General features: G+C 30.8%; 1 protein-coding gene across 6 annotated transcripts in view; it reads left to right on the top strand.

Moving 5' to 3' along the window:
* LOC114123130 (hormone receptor 4-like) overlaps window positions 1–25,620 on the top strand; it is an 81,751-nt gene that overhangs the window by 43,488 nt on the left and 12,643 nt on the right. For 2 of the 6 annotated variants that reach the window (XM_050198778.1, XM_050198777.1), the window contains exons 3-4: window positions 14,698–14,797; window positions 24,735–24,839. In XM_050198778.1, coding sequence (XP_050054735.1) covers window positions 14,773–14,797; window positions 24,735–24,839 — 130 coding nt within the window. In that variant the 5' untranslated portion in view covers window positions 14,698–14,772. Of the gene's footprint in view, window positions 1–10,797; window positions 11,190–14,697; window positions 14,798–23,763; window positions 24,489–24,734; window positions 24,840–25,620 lie in introns of those variants that run through there. The other 4 variants (XM_027985992.2, XM_027985997.2, XM_027985996.2 and 1 more) reach the window with 4 other exon arrangements.

Genomic DNA, 25,620 nt, shown 5'->3' with positions numbered 1-25,620 from the left:
ATTGTGATGCGGTGGTTGTATGGTTATAATAATGTTCGGTGAGCTGCTGTCACACGCACGTGGCGATCGCGGCGCCGTTTTGATGAAAGCGGGACGAGGACGAAGGAGCTGCGTGGTTATAATTTGTGTTCACAATCCTGGAAAAATTACCCTGCTAGCAAATAACTAAAGAAAATGGCGTAGAACAGTTGGTGTAATTATATATTAGGTACCTATCGATCCCAATTGGAATTTTCTCCTGTGCTAAAATTATTGCAAAGTGCAGTACAATGCAAAAACGTAGACCTCTATCTTTTAAGTGAAATATTAAATAGAATATACATGTTTGGCAAGCGTATATGAATGCAATTCGCTTGTGCATGAAAACGTTATTATTATTATAATGTATAGGTATATACTTGTATTTATAATAGAACTATACAAATTCTGCGGTATAAATCTTGTTTTTCAAAAAAATATTACGATATATTAATAATAATATTATGCAACTATATTACCTGCAATAGGTAATACAGTATAATGCGTATTATGTTTTATAATGCAAAATTCGTTTTTCCAAGGATCATCATCGCGTTGGTCCATATTCAAAAAATTAATAATATTATTCATTTAACCAGATCATACTAGATACCTACCTGAATTTAATATACTCTGTAGTCTGTTTAATGTATATAATACCTTAGTAATATTATCCTTAACATATCATTTTGCATTTTGCTTAAACCATTATAACGTATACGTTAGTATATTACCATATATAAAAGCTGTAGGTTTTACTTTTATAGAACTAATTATTATATTTTTTTTTACACATACATTCTATAGTACCTATCAATAAGGATAATGATAACACATGATGATATATTATTTTATTTATGGTGTAACTCCGGAATTCCGGCTTTGCGGGACCGTTAGTTGTTTTAATAGGTACATATGAGGTATCTATAACGCGACGTAGATAATAATATCGTCGTAACACTCACCACTCGTACGTCATGTACACACACACACACACACACTTAGACATGCATAATATTATATTATACGCACTACTGTCGTACGCGATTCAGTGGAACAACATCGCTGAAAGCTACGCGTCACATAATAATAATATATATATATACACTCGACTGGTTTTTGAGAGAAAAATAAAAGTACGTTTTTATTTTTAAATAAAAATAATAATAATGATACCTAACAGTATATTATACAGGTATATAAGAGGTATACCAGGTATATTATAGGTACGGATAATCGGTTGCCATTCGGTATACATCTCTGCGGGTTTACGCAACAGCGTCGGACGCGTAGGTACCGGCGGCGGCGCATACTGTAGTGCGGAGACCGGTTACTGTGGGCGGCGCGGAACCGTCGTCGACGGATTTTAATTGGCGGTTTTCTTCTCGAGGCAGTGACGCCGCGGCGGCGGCGGCATTGCCATCCGCCGCCCGGGCCGTTAACCGCGCGAGTGTGACTTGGCCGCCGCCGCCGCCGCTTGATTTATCGTATATAATATGTGCCACTCCGCGCACCTCTCTATATATAATAATATACATAATAATATAATATAACGGTACCGGCGGCGTCGGTGGCGCGCCGAGAAAGCGGTAATTCGGATCGAAGGGAAAGTGATGGTTGGAAAAAGTGAAAATTTTTTTTGGGAATAGAAACGATCCGAACCGCGATGAGAGGGAAAATAAAACGCGTATATTTACCTACTCACGCCCGCGCATTTCCGTCGCGTGTGCGCGTATATAATGTGCATATTTATATTTTTTCTATGCGCGTAGGATAACGCGGCGTAATTACGACATATTTATTGTTATTGTTATTAATATAATATTATAACAATGAGCGCAGCGATACACAAAATTACACTTTAATAACAGTCCTACCGAATTGGGGGCTTTAAAATTTGCGCGTCTTATATAGGTTTATATAGTAGACGTAGAAAGGTCCCTCTATTATTGGCTGTTATAAAAAAGCGTTTGTGCGTTGTGCCCCAATTCACGTCGATTTACCATTGACAATCTGAAAATGATGAGCATATTGTTGCCCATTGTTTTGTTGACGATGAGGATCCCGCGATGATCCGCAATGAATAGGCAGTTTATTATTATAATCAATTATAATACATGTTGTTTCTATATGTTTGATAATTTAATTTTTTTCGACACATCTCGTGTTTTTAAAATACAAACATATTACAATATAACCTTCATATATTTTTGGATTTTTAAATACGTATAAATTATAGTTATTATTACCTGTATTGCAAGACTGCAATCGCGATTTTTCAAAACGACTATTTCGTTCGCTTATTTGTTTATTGTTTTAAAGTAGATATATGTATATAGTTAATAAGCTATCATTATTATTATTATTTGTATTACCGTCAACGTCCATACAATATAATATATTGTGGCAATGACCGGTCGAAATTCGTATACATAATCTGCAGACTACGGTCACTGCGTCGTCGTATAGATGGGAATAGGTATATAAATAATATAATAATAATAATAATAATAACTAGGTAGGTAGATACATATTCGCGAACATATCATAAGCGTCCGATGACGAAAACCTTTCTCTCTTCGACCATAATAATATAATACGTGCGATGTACTAAATTATGTCTGTACCCGCGTTAATACAGTTTTTCACGGCCAGATCCACGCGCGACTCAAAGCATGTGTGTTTACAGTTTAGTGTTTACTGTTTGGGATCGTGACGATTTTCCCCGAGCCGTCCCGACGCCTCGTCAATGCTTCAGAAATTCTGCAACGTTTATTATATATATTATGACGGAATAATTACTGATTAGTAATTAGTAACACTGCGTGTACGCCGTCGGTTCATAATTTATTACGAAAACGGGCGTATCCTCAGAACTGTATAAAGTGTAAAATATGCAGTGCCCAGCTTCTTTATAGATAGATATACGATGTAATATAAAGTGCATATAATTGTCATTATATAATACTTATATATTATTATATATAATTAAAAAAGACTATATAGTACATTTTTAAATAATAGAAATAGTTTATAAAATATAAACACGTTTCCGAATAATTCTTTTAACCATCACGTATCATTTTAAGTGTATATTACATTTCAATATTTACCGAATATACCTATATTATTTATATTATTTATTTCTACGGATGACAGTTCAGTTATAAAAAATAGGTCCTTTCAAACATTTATGAATTTAATAACATGAAAAGCATAACAGTGATAATAGAAATATTTATTGAAAACTTCAAGTATATACATTCAATTATTCATTTATATGAATTACAATAAAATACTAAATCGATTTTGTTAAAAATTAGCATTTCATAGATATTTCCGTTTTTTTTTTTTTTTTTTTAATAATAAGAAATTACGGAGAACTGTTTATTGTTGAATCCCAACCTATATACTAAATTTCGAACTTTGTCTATAATTTGTTACAAGAAACTTTCAGAAAAGTTGAATTTCAAACCATTTTTTAACTAAATAGAAAAAAATACACATATCAAAGTAAAAACTAATATTATATTCACTTAGAATCTAAAAATAATATACCTATAATATTATAATATTTTAAATGTTTATCAATTAACCATTGATTTATTTTAATTAATCCTCATTATTTTTAAAATTTAATCATTAAATCTGAAGTCTCTTTTAAACAGTCTGTTAAATAATTTTTTCCAAAGAATTTTGATTTTGAGTTATTATTAGTAAATATGCTGAATACAAATCGGGTAGGTTAGACTTTAATTTTGTATTTGGGGGAACTATCCAATGTAAGAACCCTTAACAGCGCCCTTGCCATTTGTACATATAATAGGCGTGTGTTTTCTATATATTATTATACCTACACTGCGTGTAGTTTATACACGAAACGGTGTTTGCGTAGCACGTTTTTGTATAAAATCCACACGTGTAACTACTAACTATAACTAGACCTTATAAGTATTACCGAGGGGGGTTGAAATCATTTGTCGGTTGCAAAACCATACGGTATAGGGGACTACCCTCCTTATGTCCCATGATTTACTGCGATTACTCATTACTATATCATGACTAATTACAAAATAATTTTATTTCCTATATACCACTCGATCTCGTTATCGGCCTGCCTATAATATTTGTGCTGCAAAACTAAATTAATAGCAACCACGCGTAGAAGATTTGGCGCAGAAAAAGTTTACCTGCGTCATTATAATTATTATTTTGACTTGAGGGTGGTAATATTATTCTATATGTATATAAGAACCTATTTGGATTAGTCTTTATCCAGTCATACGTCTTAATGTATAATATGATGATCGTGCGGTGATTATAATAATATTTATTATTAATAAATGGTATGATATAGTGCAAGCTAACTTGACTAAACTCCTTAGATATACCTACATACCTATATACATACATAGTAATTCATCAAACCCCTATTTTACGAGTAAATTCCGAGCGGAGCGATGAATGTATTGATTTTACTGTGATATGAGTCTGTCATAATCAGACGATTTTAGAGCAGTATAACTTTTTCGTTTTACAAATTTAAGGAATAAGAAAATGTTTTGTACTTTTTTAATAATTGAGAAAAATCAAAAAAATCGGAGATTTTGCTTTATTTCAAAACGAATAACCGTGAAATAAAACTTGAAAATTTTTTTCGTGTGTTCATATAACTGTCGTTTTAAATATATATAGTATTATAATTTTTAAATATTTCGACTATTTTTTAACTAATTATTTTAACTTTTTTGTTTTTATTTGTCTATAATAATGTCGATAAAAAATTATTCCCAGCATCAAAATTCTTGAAAATTTAATACATTTCCAGATAAGTTATTCTTATATCTATAATATAGGTACCTACAAACATTATAAATACATAGAAACAATTTTTTTTATATGTATTTGAAATTGAATATTTTCCGAAAAAATATCACAAATATGTATACTATTACAGTAATACTACGTGTATTTTCTAAATTTATAAAATTTTCAATTTTTTAACTAATATTTAAAAATTGAATACAATATTCCTTATAATTAATATATACTGAAATTAAAAATCTATTATTTTTTATAGTCATTGGAAATTTTTGGGGTGAAACTATTTATTTAAACGATAAATAATGTTGTTTATTATTTTGTTGTGATAAAAAATGTTATTTTGATAACTTAAAACTTTACATATATAATAAGTTTTACTTTACGTAACAAAATTTTTAAAATATGTTGATTAATTTTAAGATATTTCTTATTTATACAATGAATTTATTCACATTATTTCACAATATGGACGGACGACAGCCGTTCATGGCTTAATCTCAAAAATTAATAATAATATATTAATATATAATATGGTATAAATTATACTTATTATTATTATATAATAATAAAATAAATGAATGTTTTCTGCAAAAATTTATTTTATCTACCATAATAATAAAAAAATTACTTTATTGATAATAGTATATAAAAAAAACACATACTACACATACTGAAATGTATTTTAGTGCGGATATTGGCTGACAGACCGTATTTTTAATACACTCAAAGTGGTTTTTCATATATCTACAGATTATTTAATTCAAAAGTAAAAACATCCATTACAATGATCCACTCAATATCTACTATACATGGTAGAGTGGTACCCACTTGCCTACTTTATTCCTTTAATGATGAAATATTCAAATTCTGATTTTTTACATTTTCAAATATACTTAACACTTTTTTTCAGTGTATTGAGTTTTTCGTACCACTTAAAGAGTAATATCCTGTGATGATATAAACTTTTATTTTTCAAATGAGAATCTTCAATCCTTCCCTTTCTTTTTACTGTTAATTATTTAGAGGATATTTTTTTAAAAATTTTGTCATCGTATCTAATTCAAAATTCGATCGAATAGTTTTATAATCGTATAATGTTGAAGAAAAAAATAAGGTGAATATATTTGATGATTCTGTACACATAAATGGTATAGATGATGTTATTTACTTGAGTATTACATTTAAGTCGTTTACTTAACTCTATGACTCTAAAATGTAATTTATCATTCATAATAAAATTTGCACCAAGTTGTCATATTACGCGATTATAATGTAATATACATATATATGATTTGTGTATTATTTCGATTAATAATCGAGTGGTCGCATGGAAAAAATAACCTAAACAACGACGATATGACAATAAGGACTATATCCCATCAGATATTTATTTATTAAATTGTACTCAGAGGTGAAAAATCTAAACGGGGCAGATTAGGTGGACTACAATGTGTTATACGAGTAGAAAACAGAGGACTACGTGTAAATAAAATAGCTCATCTTTGCGAGAGCTGGGGGTGGCTCTCACGGACCACGGAAATGAAGGGCGATCCTCTTCCTGCAATTAACACGATGACGTGTGGTACCTAAACAAAAAAAAATGTTATAAATGTATACTGCACATGCTTACGTAAAGGTACTCATTACAATAACAATATTATTTAAATAAGTGACGAAAACGTTCCATCGTAAAACATGAATCGAAATCTTCTAGGGTTCGTCGGCCGCCGCCGCCGCCGCCATCGCCACCGCCACCGCCGATTGTTCACGTATTTTCGTGCGTAATGCGCATGTGTGTGTTGGCAGATTTTTGCGCGTGCGCGTGTATATAAATGTATATAATATTGTTGTTTAAAACGCGTTTTGGTTTGGGCGACTTTCACCGGCTTTTATGTATTCAATAAATTCACAGAGGTCACGGTTTCTCATTTCACCATTGTTCTTGCGCGATATTTTCGACTACGAGCGGGACCGGGTTATTATATTATTATTATTATTATTATTATTATTCGCGAGGACAACGCGCCATCATACTTACCATACATTTTATAGATGATTTTTGTATAGATGAATTGAAGATATAATGTAGATTGTGTGTATATGTATATATGAGCATATAATAATTTGTATACATGCGTGCACGGGGTTTTGTTCGAACCAACACGCCATTTGTTTTGTCTATTATTATTTTTTATTTTTCATTATTGTCGTTATGGTAAATAGTATTAATACTACGTATACGCATGCCAAGTGGTATAGGTACACATATTTTTATGTAAAGGTAGGTACGCGATCTTTCCCGAAATCAAAACCGAATAACTTATACACTCAAAGACTGACGAATATAATATGCGATTATAATATATATATAAGCTATATACCTGCGTGAAACCCGTTGAAATATTTATCGCACTACAATATTATAGGTCGTAAAAAAAGAAACAGAACTTTTTTCTTTCTTCGTTTTCGTCTCGCTCTTCTGTATAAAATTATTGTCGATTATATTATTAGATATATATATATAATCATATTATATACTTATATTGTACATTATTATACTATAGTACATCACGGTTATTTTTTTCCTCTGCTCTCGGTGCTTTCACGCAATTAAGAATATAATTAATCTAACGCTACACCTAACCTTTTATATTCATGTATATAAATATTCGATTAAATTGGTCGATTTTAATCTAATATTGGTATTTTAACCTTCACCTAAAGTTGTGCGAAGCTAATTTTTTCTTTATACATCAGTAGCTATAATATGGTTGTATTATATACTGTATATCTAATAAGGAATGGTTTAATATGATTCATTACCAAACATTTTATAGTTATATCTTTTTAACGAGTAGAAAAAATATAAACAATAATTGACATTGATTTTGTTAAAATAAATGTATTTCTTAACCTTCTGAAAATGCATAGTAACATAATATTATAAATTATATAGTTCAAAAGAGTTGAAGAAAATATTTGCTATATATTTATTATGAAAAAAAGAATGAAATACCGTCAATAAACATTCTCCAGAAGTACAATATTATTCAATTCTTATTGTCTTTTGACTATATTATTTGCGTTTTAAATGTTATTTAATAATATTTGTATCTAATCAACGGAAAAGTGTTAACATTGATTAATATAGCGTACATTATATTATATTAAGTCAGACAAATGAATTTGAACAGATTCAGCATGCATTGCTGAATGTATTTCAAAAGAAAACACTCGTATATGATTATACTTATTTAGTGTTCAATTTTAATCTTGAAGTTTAATGCTGTTTTGATAAACTGAGGAAACCATATAGCTATATATTTATAATATATTTACCTATATTATTTACTATAATAATTAATATCAAGTACTGTAAGAGCTTGTTAAAAAAATACGGTATTACGTAATAAACTAATAACTACATATTAACTGTTTTACTTCTATATAGTTCGATATAATAATTAGTGTGATCAATATATATACGATACACCACACAGTACATTCACTTTATTATAATAATTTATAATATAAATAACTATAATAATTATAAAAAGTCTGATTATTCCGGGTTGGAATATACCATATTTTAATTATACATTGTTTTACTATGAACTATTTTAGAAAAATTACCTAAACAATAACCTAATAAAATAAGTAATTATTGTAAAAATTAAAACTCAGTTCAAAGCTCATTGTAATGTACCTTCGATTCGCAATAATGACAATTATTTTCACAAGATAATAACTATAAAATAATTATTATGTTTATATATATAATATAATGTAAATAATTTCCACAATGCTCGATTATGTTTTGATATCGTTTGAATGATGTAAACTAAATTAATTTTTTAGAAAGTATTCTTAGTTGGTCAACAATAAAATGTATATTATTGTACCGCTAAGCTTATTTTATTACTTCCACTTAATTTAACGGTGCCTTGCATTTTCTATTTATTTATGTCTTAATTATAACATGGCAATATTCCACATCCAGTATATATTTATGAAAATGAAGTTTGTATAAACTAGAGAATAATACATCAAAAACATAACACATTTATATTTATCTTAATAGGACAGTATATATAGGTGCGATTCATATAAAAAATATACGAATGAATATTTTTCAACTATTATACCTTAGGTCTTATATAGTAATATTATTGTCATTATTTTATAACGTATTAATAATTGAATAAAAATGTGTTATACATTTATAAATGTATATTTATTTATTTTTGCTTTTGAAATAGTTACAATTTATAATATTTATCATTAAAAATGCAGAATTAATTAAAAAAAAATGTAGATAATAGACGTCTAGTAAATTAGTGTTTTTGAACAATTAATAATAAATCATTAGGTTTTTGTTTGGAAAATGTATAATTATACTGGAAGTGTGAATTATTTGGCTTTATATAAACTTTACAAATAATTTCATAAAAATATGTTAAAAATACCACTACGTAATTTCAATAACAATAAAATTAGTGATTATTCATTCATCAATTATTTAAATAATATGGATATTCTAGGAAAATAATAAATAATTATATTGTTAAACATGATGAATGATGATAAATAAATAAATCGATATGACGATATATCATGTCAATATTCGGGGGTGTATGTGCGGTTCAAACACTTCAAATAAACTTAATGGTAATAAGGGATACATTGTACATATTATGTTCATAATTATATTTAATGAACCTAAATTACCCAACACATAAATTGTATATTTATAACAAATTAAACCATTATTTAAACATAATGAGTTGACTTATTTCATTAGTTTCATTAATGATTAATGTTAAAACTCAATTCTTCTTGCTTTTATTTTTGGTATCTGCACAGTAAATGTGAAAGTTAACGATTATTTTTGGCTCAAAACACGTCAATCTCGAATTTTATACTGACATTTCTCTTACGGAAACACTTTAAAAAAAAATAATAAATTAATTATGGAATAATTGTTTCGGGTTAAATTTGTTTTATACCGTCGAGTCCCGGAACGGAATTATTGTTGTTACACCCGTAAGGTGATGGAACAAAGAAATGGTTGCTTAATGTCGTCGTTAATTGTCCCGTTATCAATAAGAAGTACAAATACCATTTTCGTTAATTTTTCCAAAACATTATTATTCATTGTCACATTTAAATTTCGTTCGGGAAATAATTTTCGAGACGCGTGTGCATTTGACTCCTATTCAAGATCATTGGTTCGTGAAATGTGTATTTGGTTTTTATTTGACTTTCTATAATCGTTCGATTACTTCGTCGAGTTTCGAGTGTGTTGTTATTTATAAATATATTACATATATTTTTGAAATAGTTGAAGAACGACTCACTATTGACTATATAGTAGTCGTTAATATATAATCACGATCAAAACACGATCGTCTAATGCGTGTCTGTCGTCGTTTATCGACGCAACAATAAAATATATAGGAAGGCACTCTGTATACGTATCGTGATCACAGGCTCGGGGTTATAGATACATATATTACACACAGATGTGGGTGGTGAACAAATCTTAAGGTAGTCACGACGACGATATCATAATGTTGATATAGACAAGGCGGAAGTGTAATAGATGACCATTTACTATACATAGGTCTATAATATTTATATTAATATGAGTTCATGGCTTTGTCAGTGGAGTGGGGGTAGACAGTCGTGTACTTGGTGAGTGAGAGTATACTTACCTATATATATTAACAAAATATAACAATAATAATATTATATTATACTATTGGGTGACTGACACGACGGCTACAATCACACACGCGTATATGGTATATAGGTACCTACCTTATTATTTCTATGTGTTTACTATATAGATCCCTCCCCTCCTTCTTAACGACGGTGACGAAGACAGTACAATGGTGGTACGGCGATAACGAAAGGAGAAAGGATCTATGCTCTCCGCGGTGGACCATGCCCCGACCCGGGAGAAAGTGTTTGCCGGTCGGACGGTTCGGAAATGCGTTCCTCGGCGTCCCAAAGCGTATAGTACAGCGGGTACACACGCCGCGCGCGTACCGACCACTCAAACGCATTTTGTTTAACGATAATAAAGAATAACATTATACGAACAATAACTATCATAATAATACTTTCGTCGTCGTCGTTGTCGTCGCCATCGCCGTACTTGGAAGTTATACACTCAGTACCTACGTTTTATACTCGCTGTGCGCCGAAGATCGTGCTCTGTCCGTCGACGGTATAATACAAATAACAATTAACGACGTTTTTAAGTTTTTTACGATTTTATGCGACTCTCGAGGACGATTTTTCTGATTGATTATTAGACACCAAATGGATTCCTTGTCACTAAGGTACGTCTGTTTATGTGTATTCTTTAAACGTGTAGTTTACGGCTATATTGATTAGTGATAACGATATTTTAGTGTATATGCACTATAGGTGAAGATATATACTCAGGTGCCTTGAACTTGACCTCGGAGAAGATTTATTTCTACCGTAACGTGCAAGCTCTTGGTACTTCCCCTCATACTTTATCACCCTAAATATTTACTTGCGCGTATATCCCATCGGCCATTATACTTCTTATATTATTACCACAATTTACTCTTGCTGTTCGCTTGTTGTTATTTTTCTGCCATAATAACCTACTAATACTTCATACGTAGAAATAAAAAATTGTATGTAAAATATATAATATGTATATAAATTATTGATAAACGCCACATATAAACTTATATAGATAGTTATATCATAAATAAATGTATACTCGTATATTATTGTAATAAAGTCAGGGCTGTACACCAAAACAAATGATTTTTATGATCAAATATTTCAAAGCACCTTCCGACGACTACATTTTTCTCACAGTATAATTTACATACAACTCGATATAATAAAATCTTTTACTATAGCAGTGCATCAAAAATAATTTTACTTATTTTGCATTTTTGCCCACATATAAACCTATATATCTATAGTATTAAAATGACTTTTGGGAATCACTATCAACTAGTTTGCAACTTTCTATATAGATTGCCCGTACACGGTTTTAACATTTAATGTTGTATCATTTTGTAGGTATAGCGAATTGTTATCGGTACACCTTGATATAATGTATACATATATATATTTATTTATTGTACCCCGGATAATGTTATTAAACGATGTGCTGCCGGGGTCATTGTATTATGAATTCAGCGTGATGCAAATCGTAGATACCTATAATAATATTACTGTACATTCGATGAGTACGGTTTGTGACTTTTCACATAGACATGACAGAAATATCATAGAGATTCGAAGGTCGGTGACCGACATTTTTCTCGCTTATCATCTACATAGTCTCTTCTCTCGTTCCTGTAAAATATAACGAATTATATCGTTTACCTAATCACGATTGTATATACATCGAAATTGTGTACTGAATGGGTCTGCGGCATTGCAAATATTTTCTAAACTATTTTTTTCAGCTATTTTATATTTTAGTGTTTTACTATTTTTTTTATAAATTCGTTGACTTTCATTGACTTTAAAGTGACATAATATTTTGTTCGGCTTCATGATTGAAAATTATATAAGTGCGTTTTACCATCATTAAAATAATTATGAGTTGTTTAATCCAGATAAAAATTAATTTTGTACATCACTGATTTCGAATTATTATCCTGGAAATTTATTATTATTTTTAATTATATATACAGCGCATCTTATACGTATACGAATAGCAATAACCTTTGAATATAATTATTGGTTGAGTAAGTTGAGTTAGTGTATATTTATATAAAAAAAATGTAGCAAAAGCAACTATTATAATATATCATATATCACTTTCAATTTCATAATAATTTGTTTTCATAAATAGTATTCCAAATCCTATTCAAAAGCTTTTACAGAGAACATTCACAATGTTTACATAAACATTATACCTACGTCTAACGTCATACTGCGTGTTTAAAATTACTATAGTGACACCCCCAACGCTCATTACTTACCAGTTATCATCTATTCTAATTAAGTATACATATAGATAGACTATGATTATCGGCTGATAATTTAGAAACCCAATTGTCGTATCCAATGAATCAGAACTGTTACAAAATGAATGACCTCCTTGAGAATACCACCAACGCCTTGGGTAAGGTCAATCATAGTTGCATTTCCTTATTGCAGTGCATCAACTACTGTTAATAGAGCGGTCAACTGAATGGTGTGCACGTTACTCTAATTATATACATATTATATATTTAATATTATTTATATTACGCTAGACTTTCCCACACGTTTACTTAAAGATTTATAACTACAACTCGTGCATTATATACATGTATTCATAATAATTGAGATAATTTAATCTTCGTCCTAGCGGACATTTACATTTTATTATTCATTTATAACCATACCATATAGTTATCCGATATTAAAGTGTAAAACTCCGAGTAAAATTATACACTATCACTATCGTATATTGGCTTTATAACTAATAATTATATCGTAGACTATATCGACGAATATATTCATATGAAAAATCATGTTATTTAGTAAATACTATTTGGTAAATATTCTAAGAAAAATGTGTGATATACTTGAGTTGAAACATATTTTGTTTTTTTTATATACGGCAAAAGATTTTATTTTGCATTCGACGTGAATATCGCAATAGAGATTGTCGTGTAAGATGTAACCTTGACGTTCTTCGGCACGCAATATTGTTTTACTAAAAAAATAAAAAAACATGTATATATATATTATATATATTATCAATAAGTCACCTTTGATTGTCTTTTATATCATTATCAGCAAAATAAGTGAAAAATATCGAACCTTTGCATGTTATAAGGATAAAAGAAATTGTTTATCTCAAGCTAAACATAAAAACCGGTTCGAAGATTATATATTCATTTATATTTGAGGGGGAGATCCGCTCTCTTTATTGTATAATACATTAACACACTCACTTTGCAAAGCTAAAAGCTATATATCTCGTTAAATTTATCTCAGACTACAGTTTGCTAAATTTAAATTAAAATTTTCTTTGTTCAATAATTTCTTTTTTTCATATTACTACTGGTATCTATGCAGAATTGCAGACCTTACGTTTGAGTCATAATGATTCGAGTTTTTGACGACATGAGACTTTATATATTTGTACTACTTAAAAATGCGATGATTAATTATAAAATAATTTGTTATTAATATCTTTCGAATTGTTATTAAATTGTACATCGTTAGTAATCATAAACTAAATACATTACTTACTATTTTTATACCGATATTATTTCAACGGAAGCAATGATTTCAGTCTGATTTTTTCTCGATAAATTACTACCTAATATATATACTATGTAGAACGGTTTTCAATTGTGTTTTTTGTGCATATTGTGCCCGTCATCAAATACCTATTACACACAGATTTTTTTCCAAATTTCTCAGAATGTTTGGCTGTAACCGAGTTCAACGATCGCTACATTGCCATAACCTGCATAATCAAAACGCCTTCCTTAACATTAACGTAGATGGACTGGCTCAATGCCGCTTGGTTTGTCACTTTCACTTTTGCGCGCAGGCCTTGGGCTATAACCAGTGTAGCCTGGTGTTAGCTAACTAAAAGTATAGTTCATAATGATTACACTCTGAGAACCACGATTTGGTTCGAGAATCAGATTGTTTAAATTAAATATTTGCATAAATAAAATGCTTATAAGTAATGTGTGTATAATATGTATATATATAATATATATATATATGTTTACATTGCAATATTATTATAATTTATCTTCTTTTTTTGTTTTGTAAATTAACGGCTCGGAGAACCAAAGATATTATCAAATGAGCTAAAAAGCTTTTACGGTTGTGTTTTAGAATTTGGACGGAAAAAAAGATTTTGAAAAAGCTGTGTTATATGTAATACGAAGACCCTGGAAGATTTAAGATAAAATGACACAGACATTGGACAAAACAAGTATAACTTCATTTTTCAGCGAACTAAGATATAATATCTGTTCTTTTCAGGTTTACATTTGATGTACTTATGTATATGTTTATACGTAAGACCTAATAATTATATGGTATGCAATTAAATGTGTCCTATTGTATAGTCTGCGATACTTGTGTATGTTTACATTATATTCTTACTATACCATTTGATTACAATATAATGGTACCTATATAATGGTATTTTTACCGATATTTTTGGGAAAAACGGTGGCGGTAGCTTTTTTACAGTAATATTTAGTTTATAAGAGTTATCACATATGTTGTCAACATAACGTGACCGTATTTTAAAAAATAAAAAAAACTTACTCCGTCGAGGTTTTTGACCCCCTTCGACCTTCAACGAGTGTCCACCTTCGTGCAACTAGTCCAGGGACATCTGGTATAACGAATTATTGAAATATTAGATAAATATCTCCTGCAATGCAATTATACCGATCTGCCAAAATATTAACACCACTGGAATTGTTATTTCTCGAAAGCACAATCTAACGGTTTATATATTTTGATTAGTAATACGACACTGTGTTTGATTGTCAGCTATTTATACTATTGTATAATGATGTATACCTATACACTTAAAACAGTGTTCGAGAGGCATTTGGCGTGCGGATGACGGAAGACGTGTATAGAAATAAATTATATTATTCACATGTCACGTGGTTGAATGTATTATTATTATTATTATTATTGTTATGTGGATTTGGGTTGTCTTGCGTGGTCGTGAAACTATATTGAATTCGGAGTAAACGGCTGTGAAAGACGATAGCGAAATCACTGTCGTTGACAATAACACTTATATGAATTATGATAAAAAATAATTAATGTTCATCATCGTACGTTATAATATTATAGTAGCCCTGCTGCAAGTGTGCATCGTATATAATGTCGATCGATATTCGATTTATATACATAAACGTGAATGGTACCTACACAGTATAATATTATACATTTTATTGCAATAAAAGTGCATAAGTACGTGCGCTCGAGCGTGTATAGGTGGGTGGTGGTAGGAGAGGATGGGGGAGACGAGTAAGTAAGGTACACACATATAATGAAGTGCGTAAAGTTCATTGTATTCCAACGCAGCTATGTGTCGTTTGTTTGATGTGCAAGCGTGATAGGACGCGTGCGACTGTACCCACTGTGTACGATTATAACCTTGGCCCGGTTGTTACGAGTCGACGATTGGAAGCGTCGTTGTCTTATAGCACTCCAATGTCGTAATCGAACTTTAGAACAGTAGGCACAATTATAACGTAGGCATAAAATAATAATAGCAACAATAATAATTCTAATTCGTCCGTTATCGGACGCGATTTGCAGCCCATTTCTCGACGTGCCTATACCTCATATCTGTATAGTAGGTATATAATTTAGTAATAGAATATATAAATAATAACTATGATAATAACAACACGGCGATGAGTATATTTTAATACCGAATGTTTGTCCACTGTACGGATTTTTTTCCTCCCAATCGGCTACGTACGATCGGTCCTAAATATAATGCCCAAAACGCCATAAACTGCACTTTACGCACGCTGCAGCTATACCGTTCGCATTGCAGTAACTAATATTTATTGTAATTTTTTCCCTGAACGAGCACATTCGTCTTTATTGTTCTGGCCAATGCTAAACACAAAACAATATACAATATATCAGAATATATTATCGATATCGTGCGGTTTGTTGCATCGTGTGCTGCAGCAGGAATGACGAGGATAAGAGTGGATGCAGTTATTATATTATTAGGTAGTTTTTTTTTCATTTTCATTTTTTTCGCTTTTAATCTCCGAGAAGGATGTTGACGTCACAACCTTTAAACCAGTGGGAAAAACGTGTACGTATACCGACTATACCTATACAGCTCGAACGGTGCTGGAATTAATTATTGGGCCGGTATGGTTCAAGGCAGATTGAAGCTTCAAGGACCTATTTATTGTGACAACCTATAGCGGAGCTATTGTTCGATTTTTTACTTTTTTTTTTTTAATGCGTGCATGCCAAATAAACAAAACATAGGTAGGTACAATAATGCCGTGATGTTTTCGTAACGGTTTTTAGCGAACGTTAGTACACTATATACATTATTTCAGACTAAAAACGTCCTATAATAATAGTAGCCGCTTTGAATTACGTTTAAACACATAATAATTTATAGAGTTTACATAGGTACCCTGTACACGAAATATCACGATGATTGAAAATAAATTTAAACAGAAACTTTATAACCTATAATTATTTATTATCATACAAACTTTTTTTTTGAACAATTTTAATACTATAAGCGTCTATAATCTTTAAATATTATATTTAGTGTATCGTATTTTAAAATACGGTATGAGGATATAAAACACTTAGTCATTCTATAGATGTTTATTTTCCTATTTATAACAATAAGAATTAATTTGGTTTGTTAAAATAATCAGATTCGATTAGATTTGAATTCATAAATGTAAATGGTAATAAATTATAGTAATCAATAATCATATAGGTAATACAATGTTCATCATTTCCTACTTATAAAAATTGTAATACAACATTTTATTTAAAATACATTATTACATTAATAATTGACGAATGCTTTGGTAAGTTAAAAAATATATTATTATAAGAGTTGTTTATTACTAATTAGTTATTACTTTATGTTTATATTATATTATAATATATTCTCTTTGTAGTAACACTCGACTATATGATTATTATTCTCTATGATTTATTAATATTTCCAATGTTCTAATTTGATAAATTATTGATTATCATATTATCAATTTGCAAATGATAAACTTTAATTTTTTTTATCACAAATTTATAACACATACATGCAACAGTTAAATAAATGAGAATTTGTGAGATTTTTAATATTTCCTAAAATATGTTATACTATGTAGTTAACTGCATTCTGTACTTAAATGTAAAAACTGTTTTAGCATAAATGTTTTTAAATATTTCATCATACTTATTGCAATTTTTTAATAAAACAAATATTAACTTGTTATAAAAAAATGAAGTCATTTTTTAACTGAAACGCCGTATAAAAACTATAAATCATGGCAAATCGTGTCTTGTGTCTTAATAAAACGATTAAAACGTATGCTATTTTTATTAAACAACAATATGAATTTAAAATGACAGTACTTTAAAATGTTTAAATGTGTATACAAGTGTAGGCAAAACTATTATTTCTAAATAAGATATAACAAAATCTTCTTATTTAATAAAATCATAAATATAATAAAACCAAAAATATGTATTTTTTTATAAATTTGTTGAAATGTAATGTATTGAAAAAAAAATATTAAATTTAACTATATTATTTTTACTTTTTAGTGAATAACAAGTAAATATTTTCATAACTTTGAATTCACAAAAAAACACTTAAAAATACAAGTACTATTACTTTGCATAGAAACTATTTGGCTACACCATCGCATTTATGTACCTACTAATATTAAATATTAAGTTTCAATCCTTGTTATCCACTTATTGTCACCGTTAACTGTCTTGAAACATAATATATTATTACTATAAATATAATGTATACCTACATGAGTGTTGCATGAGAATATATTATGACGACGTTGTCGCTTATCAATTTTTATAAACGAACGAATTAACAAAATATACTTTCAACTGTCTCGTAAAACAACAGAAATGTATTTTTTAATCTCGTCTAACGGGGTTATTATACTTATTAAATAAATATTTTTACACGATTACTACGCGTGTATGATTATATATGTAGCTTATAGGTTATTTATACACACCCGATGTACGCAAAATTATAAATGTTGCAAAATGCGCTTTTTTAAGAAAATCGTCAGCAAATTTCTTCGAGAAATTAAATACCTACGTACATACAGTTAACATTATAATATTATAATCGCAACAGGGAATTTTTTGATAAAAATCCTGTACACATTTATTAATAATATAATGATGATGATAACATTAATAAAATGTACGTATACATTAAAGTGTGTGTAATATACATTATATGTATATATGTATATACAAATGTATACAATATAATATATAATGGAATCTTACACAAGTACAAATCGTTTGGAAGATGATGGCCAAACTAATTATGACCATTGATTATTACATTACTAAATGGTTCTGAATGGGAGTGGGGACAAAAATATCTCATGAAACGACCTTTGCACTAACCGAGATCTCGGTCGCCGGGTCGTTGGCCGGCCGACAACGGGTGCGAGGTTTTTGCCGCCCGTTTTGCCTTGAACTCGTTTCCAATGATATAGGCAGCTGGTTATTCTATTTTATTTTCCTCTTATCGCTCAAACCGGACTAAAACGTTGAACGTAACACCGAGAACGTTGCTTAATAATGTAATATGTATTATTTAATTTGTTTATATCTAATTATATAAGATATAAAGGTGCCGAAAAAATAATGGAATTATAAAGCCTTCTATAATCGCCGGAACAACACATCAAATGTTAACCCGTCCATAATTCCGGAATCCGTATTCCGTTTCACATAATATATGACGCGTATTATAGGTATAGGTAATAACTAATAAGCATAGAATGTATAGTTAGGTATGACTACTGTTGACTGTGTTAGTGCGGTGTGTCGTATAATATATCATACGATTACATATGGGATACGTATTCACTGTGCCAAAAATATAAAACGGTTTATAATAATAATATATATTGGGTAATGCTACGTATGCGAATTTCAACGCTAAACTTGGGTCATCTTTTGTGACAACAATGATGACGATTTGATGATTATTTTTTTGTTAAACATAATTATAACAATCGATTTGGAGTATTGTTGATGTTCTACAAATGTGTCAGAAAAGCGGTTAAAAAAAATTGTTTTTTTTTTTTTTATGTTATTCCGTTTTAAGTAGACCTTGATGCAACAATATTGTTGATTTTCAATTTGAGCGGCGTGATTGTCAAACGTTTTCAAATGATAACCTATGACTCGAGTTTGCCGTACCTACAATTTTTTTTATTGAAAACCGTAGTCTTGTTAGACATAGTTATAATACTCGTATAATATATGACAGATGCGTAAGCCGGATGTCGAAATTACATCCGGACCGCGGTACAACAGTCATCGGGAACATATTATATTATAATGTAGGTATATACTATGCATGTTGTATTATAAGAGTATAATATAATATATCGTTATGTATATTATTATGTCAATTATTGTCGGGGGTATAATATAATGCGTTAAAACCGAGGCGAATGTATGTCACAGTAGTTGGCCGAAAAAAGTCCCATGTCTGCCGCCGTGCACAGTAGAATTATCTTCCAAGAATCATTCTATTTTCGTACGATCGGCTCTTGGCTTGTGTCGCATTTTTACATTTGATACCGCCGTTGACATTACTTGTAATAGACACGGAATAAAATAATAATAATATCTGTAACTATATTCGTGGACGTGAACTTGATTGGCGAAGAGAGAGATAGAGAGCTAGAGAATAAAAAACAAACGTCGAACAAATAAACGAAAAAAAAACTGCTTGGTTCGAGTTGCGAAAGAACGACAAATATTACCGTCGCGTTTTATAGTTGCACACCGACCGAACGATTATATTTATATAGGTACCTACCTATTTTATAATAATAATATTATTATTATCGTGTTTTAGTTTCATCTGTTATTAATGATATTATTATAATAATATCAATATTAGTGATATTACACGATGTACAATAAAATATACTATATATAGTTTAGTAGTCAAAAGATTTTGCCATGTGAATTGGGAAGTGGACGTGACTTATTTTTTAATATGTACTTTGATACATATTGTTATGTACTTAGTACATGGAGGTTTTTACTTTTTTTTTATCACTTGTTTATAAAATTATAATTTTAATATTAAAAATTTTGAATAGTTTTTCAGATAAATGTAAAAAAAAAATATTATTATTATTTCAGTTATTTTATTTTTTTTAAAAATATAAACGATATATCTAATATTATTATTTTGAGAGAGGGTTGATATATCACCCTTATTTAACCATCGTTGAACAGAGACAGTATAATATATACAAGTTCTGGTACATCCAAACTATAAGCAGGATGATTATATATTTTACATTAAACACCCATTATTTTAAAATTGTTTTTTTCTATGAAAAAATAATTTTTAAGAATATTTGTACTTTTCAAGATAACGAGTGTTTTTTTGTTGAAATAATCGCCACTGTAGTAATCGATATTATAATTATAATATAAATGTAATATTATATAGGCAAACAATTAACCAAGTACCTAATAATAATCAATCAAACGTCATAAAATAATATTCATGTCAAGTTGTTTTTTTTTTTAATAGAAAAAGTAATAAATGATACCTTCTAATCTACAAAACGGTAACAAATCAACATTACCCATCCCTCATATCTCCAAGATTGATTTCGGTCCCAGTAGCCACCTACAGTTTACATATTCAAACATATTATAATATTTAGTATATACCATATTTATATATAGGTACAAGCTACGCGCGAGTAGTATATATACGGTTTAGTAAAGCTTTATTTAACGATGATAATAATAATCGTGAATAGTCGAATCCGGGATTCGAAATGACGTCATATGTTAGATATAACGTTTGAAAAACAAATTCGACCTACATATTATAATATATCGGTTATTGTGTTTTATGCGTTGCGTCGCGGCTAATGATCCGACAACACTTGTATAATAATATAACAACATGGTTATAATAGGAACGATATTATTGCGATGAATTAGGTAGGTGCACGATGCAATCTCATCGATTTCAAGCAATTCAGTAGACTTCGTGGTGTTATCTTTATTTTTTTTCTCTGGGCGTGTTTCCCCCTGATAAATACACAGGGGAAAAACGGCGTAAACGACGGTAGTAATACTTAAGTTAGCGAGCCATAAGCCATCACGATAATCTACATAATACACGCGTACCTCGCGATATACGCCGTACCTAACTGTACGTAAACTGTAAAATGTACGTAATTCGATAGAAGGACGTTCGGACAAAACAAAACCTCCAAGACTCGATACGGTCCGGCGCGTAAAGAATGCCTGGAAATAAAACGTTGACTGTGTCGGGTATACAATCGTTATTAAGATCGAATGTATCGCAGCGCGTGTACCAATATAATAATAATAATATGCCTATGATCGTATATATTATTATTATTTTAAAGCCCTTTCCTTTTTTAGCGTTGGCTGTCACGAAAAGAAATTTCCGAACGCCAACAATATATAGAAACTATTTTGCAGCCAAAACTAACAGATCTTTTGTTGTCTACGGTAATACACGTATTTACACAAACACACACACACACACACACACACACACACACACACACACACACACACACACACACACACACACATACATGTATGCGCATACAGACAAAAGCCGAAATATCTATCACGCGTCGTTCATAGCGAGACATTCAATCGTATCATATTTTCCCATTTTATTCTCACCGTGGCAGTCCACAAAGGCATATACATATATTATAAAATATATCTATCCGACTATAGATCGGAATAGTTATTATCTATTATAAGTAGTCCGTAGATCCCGGATTTAATATGCGTTTTGTACATATTTTTTATTTATAATTTACTTTAACAGGTCCAAATTTAATTATACGAGTATAATATTATATAATATATTACTCTATTTGTGTATATAAATAATATCTAATTTAATCGAGACTTCTAAGGATTATAACTTATTCGTACACAGCATATTAATAAGGATTATCTATGATACTATATGTCGTTACGTCGATATGACGTTGAATATTATGTTATTCCTATAAATGGGATACGTTCCTACACGTTTACCTGTGAAAGATGTAACATGCGACGAGTGAGATGAGTGTTACATAAATAAAATAAAAACCGAACAAAATTCGTTCGGTCTGGCAATCCGGTTTAGCGAAAGACAATAATAGTAATAATATCTCAACAGTCCATCTGCTGCTCGCCTCTGCAATAAAATCGTTACGCAAAAAAACGAAAAATCGAAGAAATAAAAACACGGCGACTAAAAATCGTCCGCACGATTTTATTATCATCATAATATTTTTATTGTCGTGAGTCATATTATTATAATATGCAATCGAATAAGAATTAACGTTTCGGTAATATAGTAAATATATTAAATAATGATGACTGACAACAACGATTTGACCGTACATCCCGTCGGCTAAGCATAGTCTGGAAAACTGTATCGTTGGAAAACTTGGGAAACGCGCCCGTTTCGAAAATACCGTTAATTCCCTTACCCACTGCGATTTGGGGTGACTTTGCGACAGACGACCGACATCAGCAGTGTCCGGATGTGCGCGTGCGCTCCCGTTTGTGCACACTTTCGCGCCGCCGACACTGTAGCTCGGCCTGGAGGGAGGGTGAAGAAACCTGGTATACGCGGGGGATGATGATGTTTGTTGTCCCCAGGGATGAAGATGAGGTGGTGTATAAAAGGCGTACATATAAGCGAGTATAACACAGTGCGTGTGTTTTGACGATGTTTAAATATACGGCGGCGGCGGCGGTATCGGTATCGGTAGCGTTGCCGCCGCCGAACGGGTGGGCGAACTCGCACGGCGCTGACCTACTTATGGCGGAGCAGGTTACCGACCTCTTCCCTCTTCGTTTACACCGGCCGCAACGTAGGCCCCACTTATAACCTTCACGCGATACACAAACAAGCGCTCACACACACACACACGCTCTCAGACCGTCGTTGTCGTTCGCCGGCAGTGGCCTCAGCTACCATTGGCGGCCGAAAGTCCCACCAGAAAAAAAACCGTTCGTTTTGCATTAAACAGACAGAGATTGCACAAGCCTCCGCCGCGTGTGTACGCTCGTTTAATATACATGTATATATGGTTTTTTTTCTATTTTGTCTTTCTCGCTTTTCTCCGCCGCCGCCGCCGCCGCCGCCACCAACAGCCGCTCGATCATTCCCGAACCGATCGTCATCGATTATACGCGGGTCTCGCTATAGTCGTGGCCGCCGTCGCCGTCGCCCGTCGTCATCGCGTCGTCAAAAGTGCGAAAACTTTGGGCGAAACAAAAAAAAACAAAAATAAAAAATAACCCCTCGACCGCCGTATTTTCGCGACGTTTACCGGTTTTGCCGGGAAAACGTTATTCGAAAAACATAAGTATATCATAATATCGGCTCGTCGAACGCAGTCGCGGTGGCTGGGCGTTACCCCGTGCAGTTCGCGGTCGCTGAGAGATAGATGCCGCGTGACGCGGGTGTTGTGCGCTACGGGGCGTGCTCGTGTAGCTCGTGCGCGACAAAAGATTGAAGAGAAAGTGACAGTATTCGCTCGATGACCGAACGCGCCGCACGGTGTCTCGGCTGTATGTTCAATACAAATAACGATATATAGATAGGATTTTCTCCCATGTACGACGACGCCGCCGCCGCCGCACTCTCGTCGACGAGATTATATGACTGAATAATTGTTTTTTTTACCTATATAATATAATTCTTCGACGATGCGACTAACTTCGGCAACCGTTATCGTGTGTTATTATTATGGGGCAGATTTTTTTACACTGCGTCGCGTCGTGTTTTGAATAACCGGACTTGCACGCGCGCCTATCGACGAATAATATTTTTTACATTAAGCGAGGTAAATGTTTACGTGACACCTAATATATTATTATCACGTATATACTATAATATGTTGATACAGTTCTTTTTTTTTTTTTTTTAATGTTTTCACGTGTGTATGTGAATTAAAGTACCTACAACGTGCAGTTAGCAAAAAATGTTCAACACAATATTATTATTATTGTTATTGTTATTACATTATAACCGCATTGTCTTATATTCGTTAAATTATTTTAATCGTAACGATATATTGTTTGTTGAACAGGAATTATGACCCTAACAAGTACCCCGTGTGACCTGAGTACCATGAGTCTGTTTCAAGACCTGAAACTGAAGAGGCGCAAAATAGATTCAAGGTGCAGCAGTGACGGTAAGACATTTTGTAGATACCTATATATAGTTATTATACTTAACTTTTTTTTTTTTTTACTAACGATCTTTCACTTTTTACTTTGGTAATTTTTAATAAGTATCTGATATACTATAATAGCGTTATTTTGTAATTAGTTTAAACCATAAAAGCTAGCTATGAACCGACAATACAATTAATATAAAATTGATTTTTGTTATGATTTAGCTCTATTGTGATAACTGATAAATGATAACAGATAAAAAGTTTACCTTATTTACATTAATATCTTGCAGCTCTTATTTTTAGTATATATTTTCTTCTTAAGCTTTTGGTATTATTCGGATACACTATTTATGTGTTAACTAAAAAAAAATTATTATCATAATTTTATATTTGCATATAAATACTTAAAAAGGATGTAATATTAGTCCACGCCCTACCCCTTAGTCATAAATAATAATATTCACAACGTTTGAAAAAATTAATTACATATTTTCATCGTTTTATTAAAATACCTAGATAATTATCAATTATAGTTTAAAGTAGTATACTAGTCTATTTATTGATTTTATTAAAACGAAAATTATAGCTAATGTTTTATTCAGTTAAAGTATAATACTATAATATTCACATAATTTATTATTTATTTATTTTTCACTCAATTAATACAAATAGTTTTAGTGCTAATTTCCTTAAATACCTACCCTACGGCTTTTTGTATCCATTTTGAATCATTAACTAAATCTAAAAAACTTTGAATCATTAACAACAACATTAACTATTTAGAGTTTTTCAAAAT

This window comes from Aphis gossypii, chromosome 1 (assembly GCF_020184175.1).
Source record: "Aphis gossypii isolate Hap1 chromosome 1, ASM2018417v2, whole genome shotgun sequence".
Taxonomy (NCBI): domain Eukaryota; kingdom Metazoa; phylum Arthropoda; class Insecta; order Hemiptera; family Aphididae; genus Aphis; species Aphis gossypii.
Note: the sequence above shows the minus strand (reverse complement) of the source record. Positions and strands in the feature narration are given on the sequence as shown.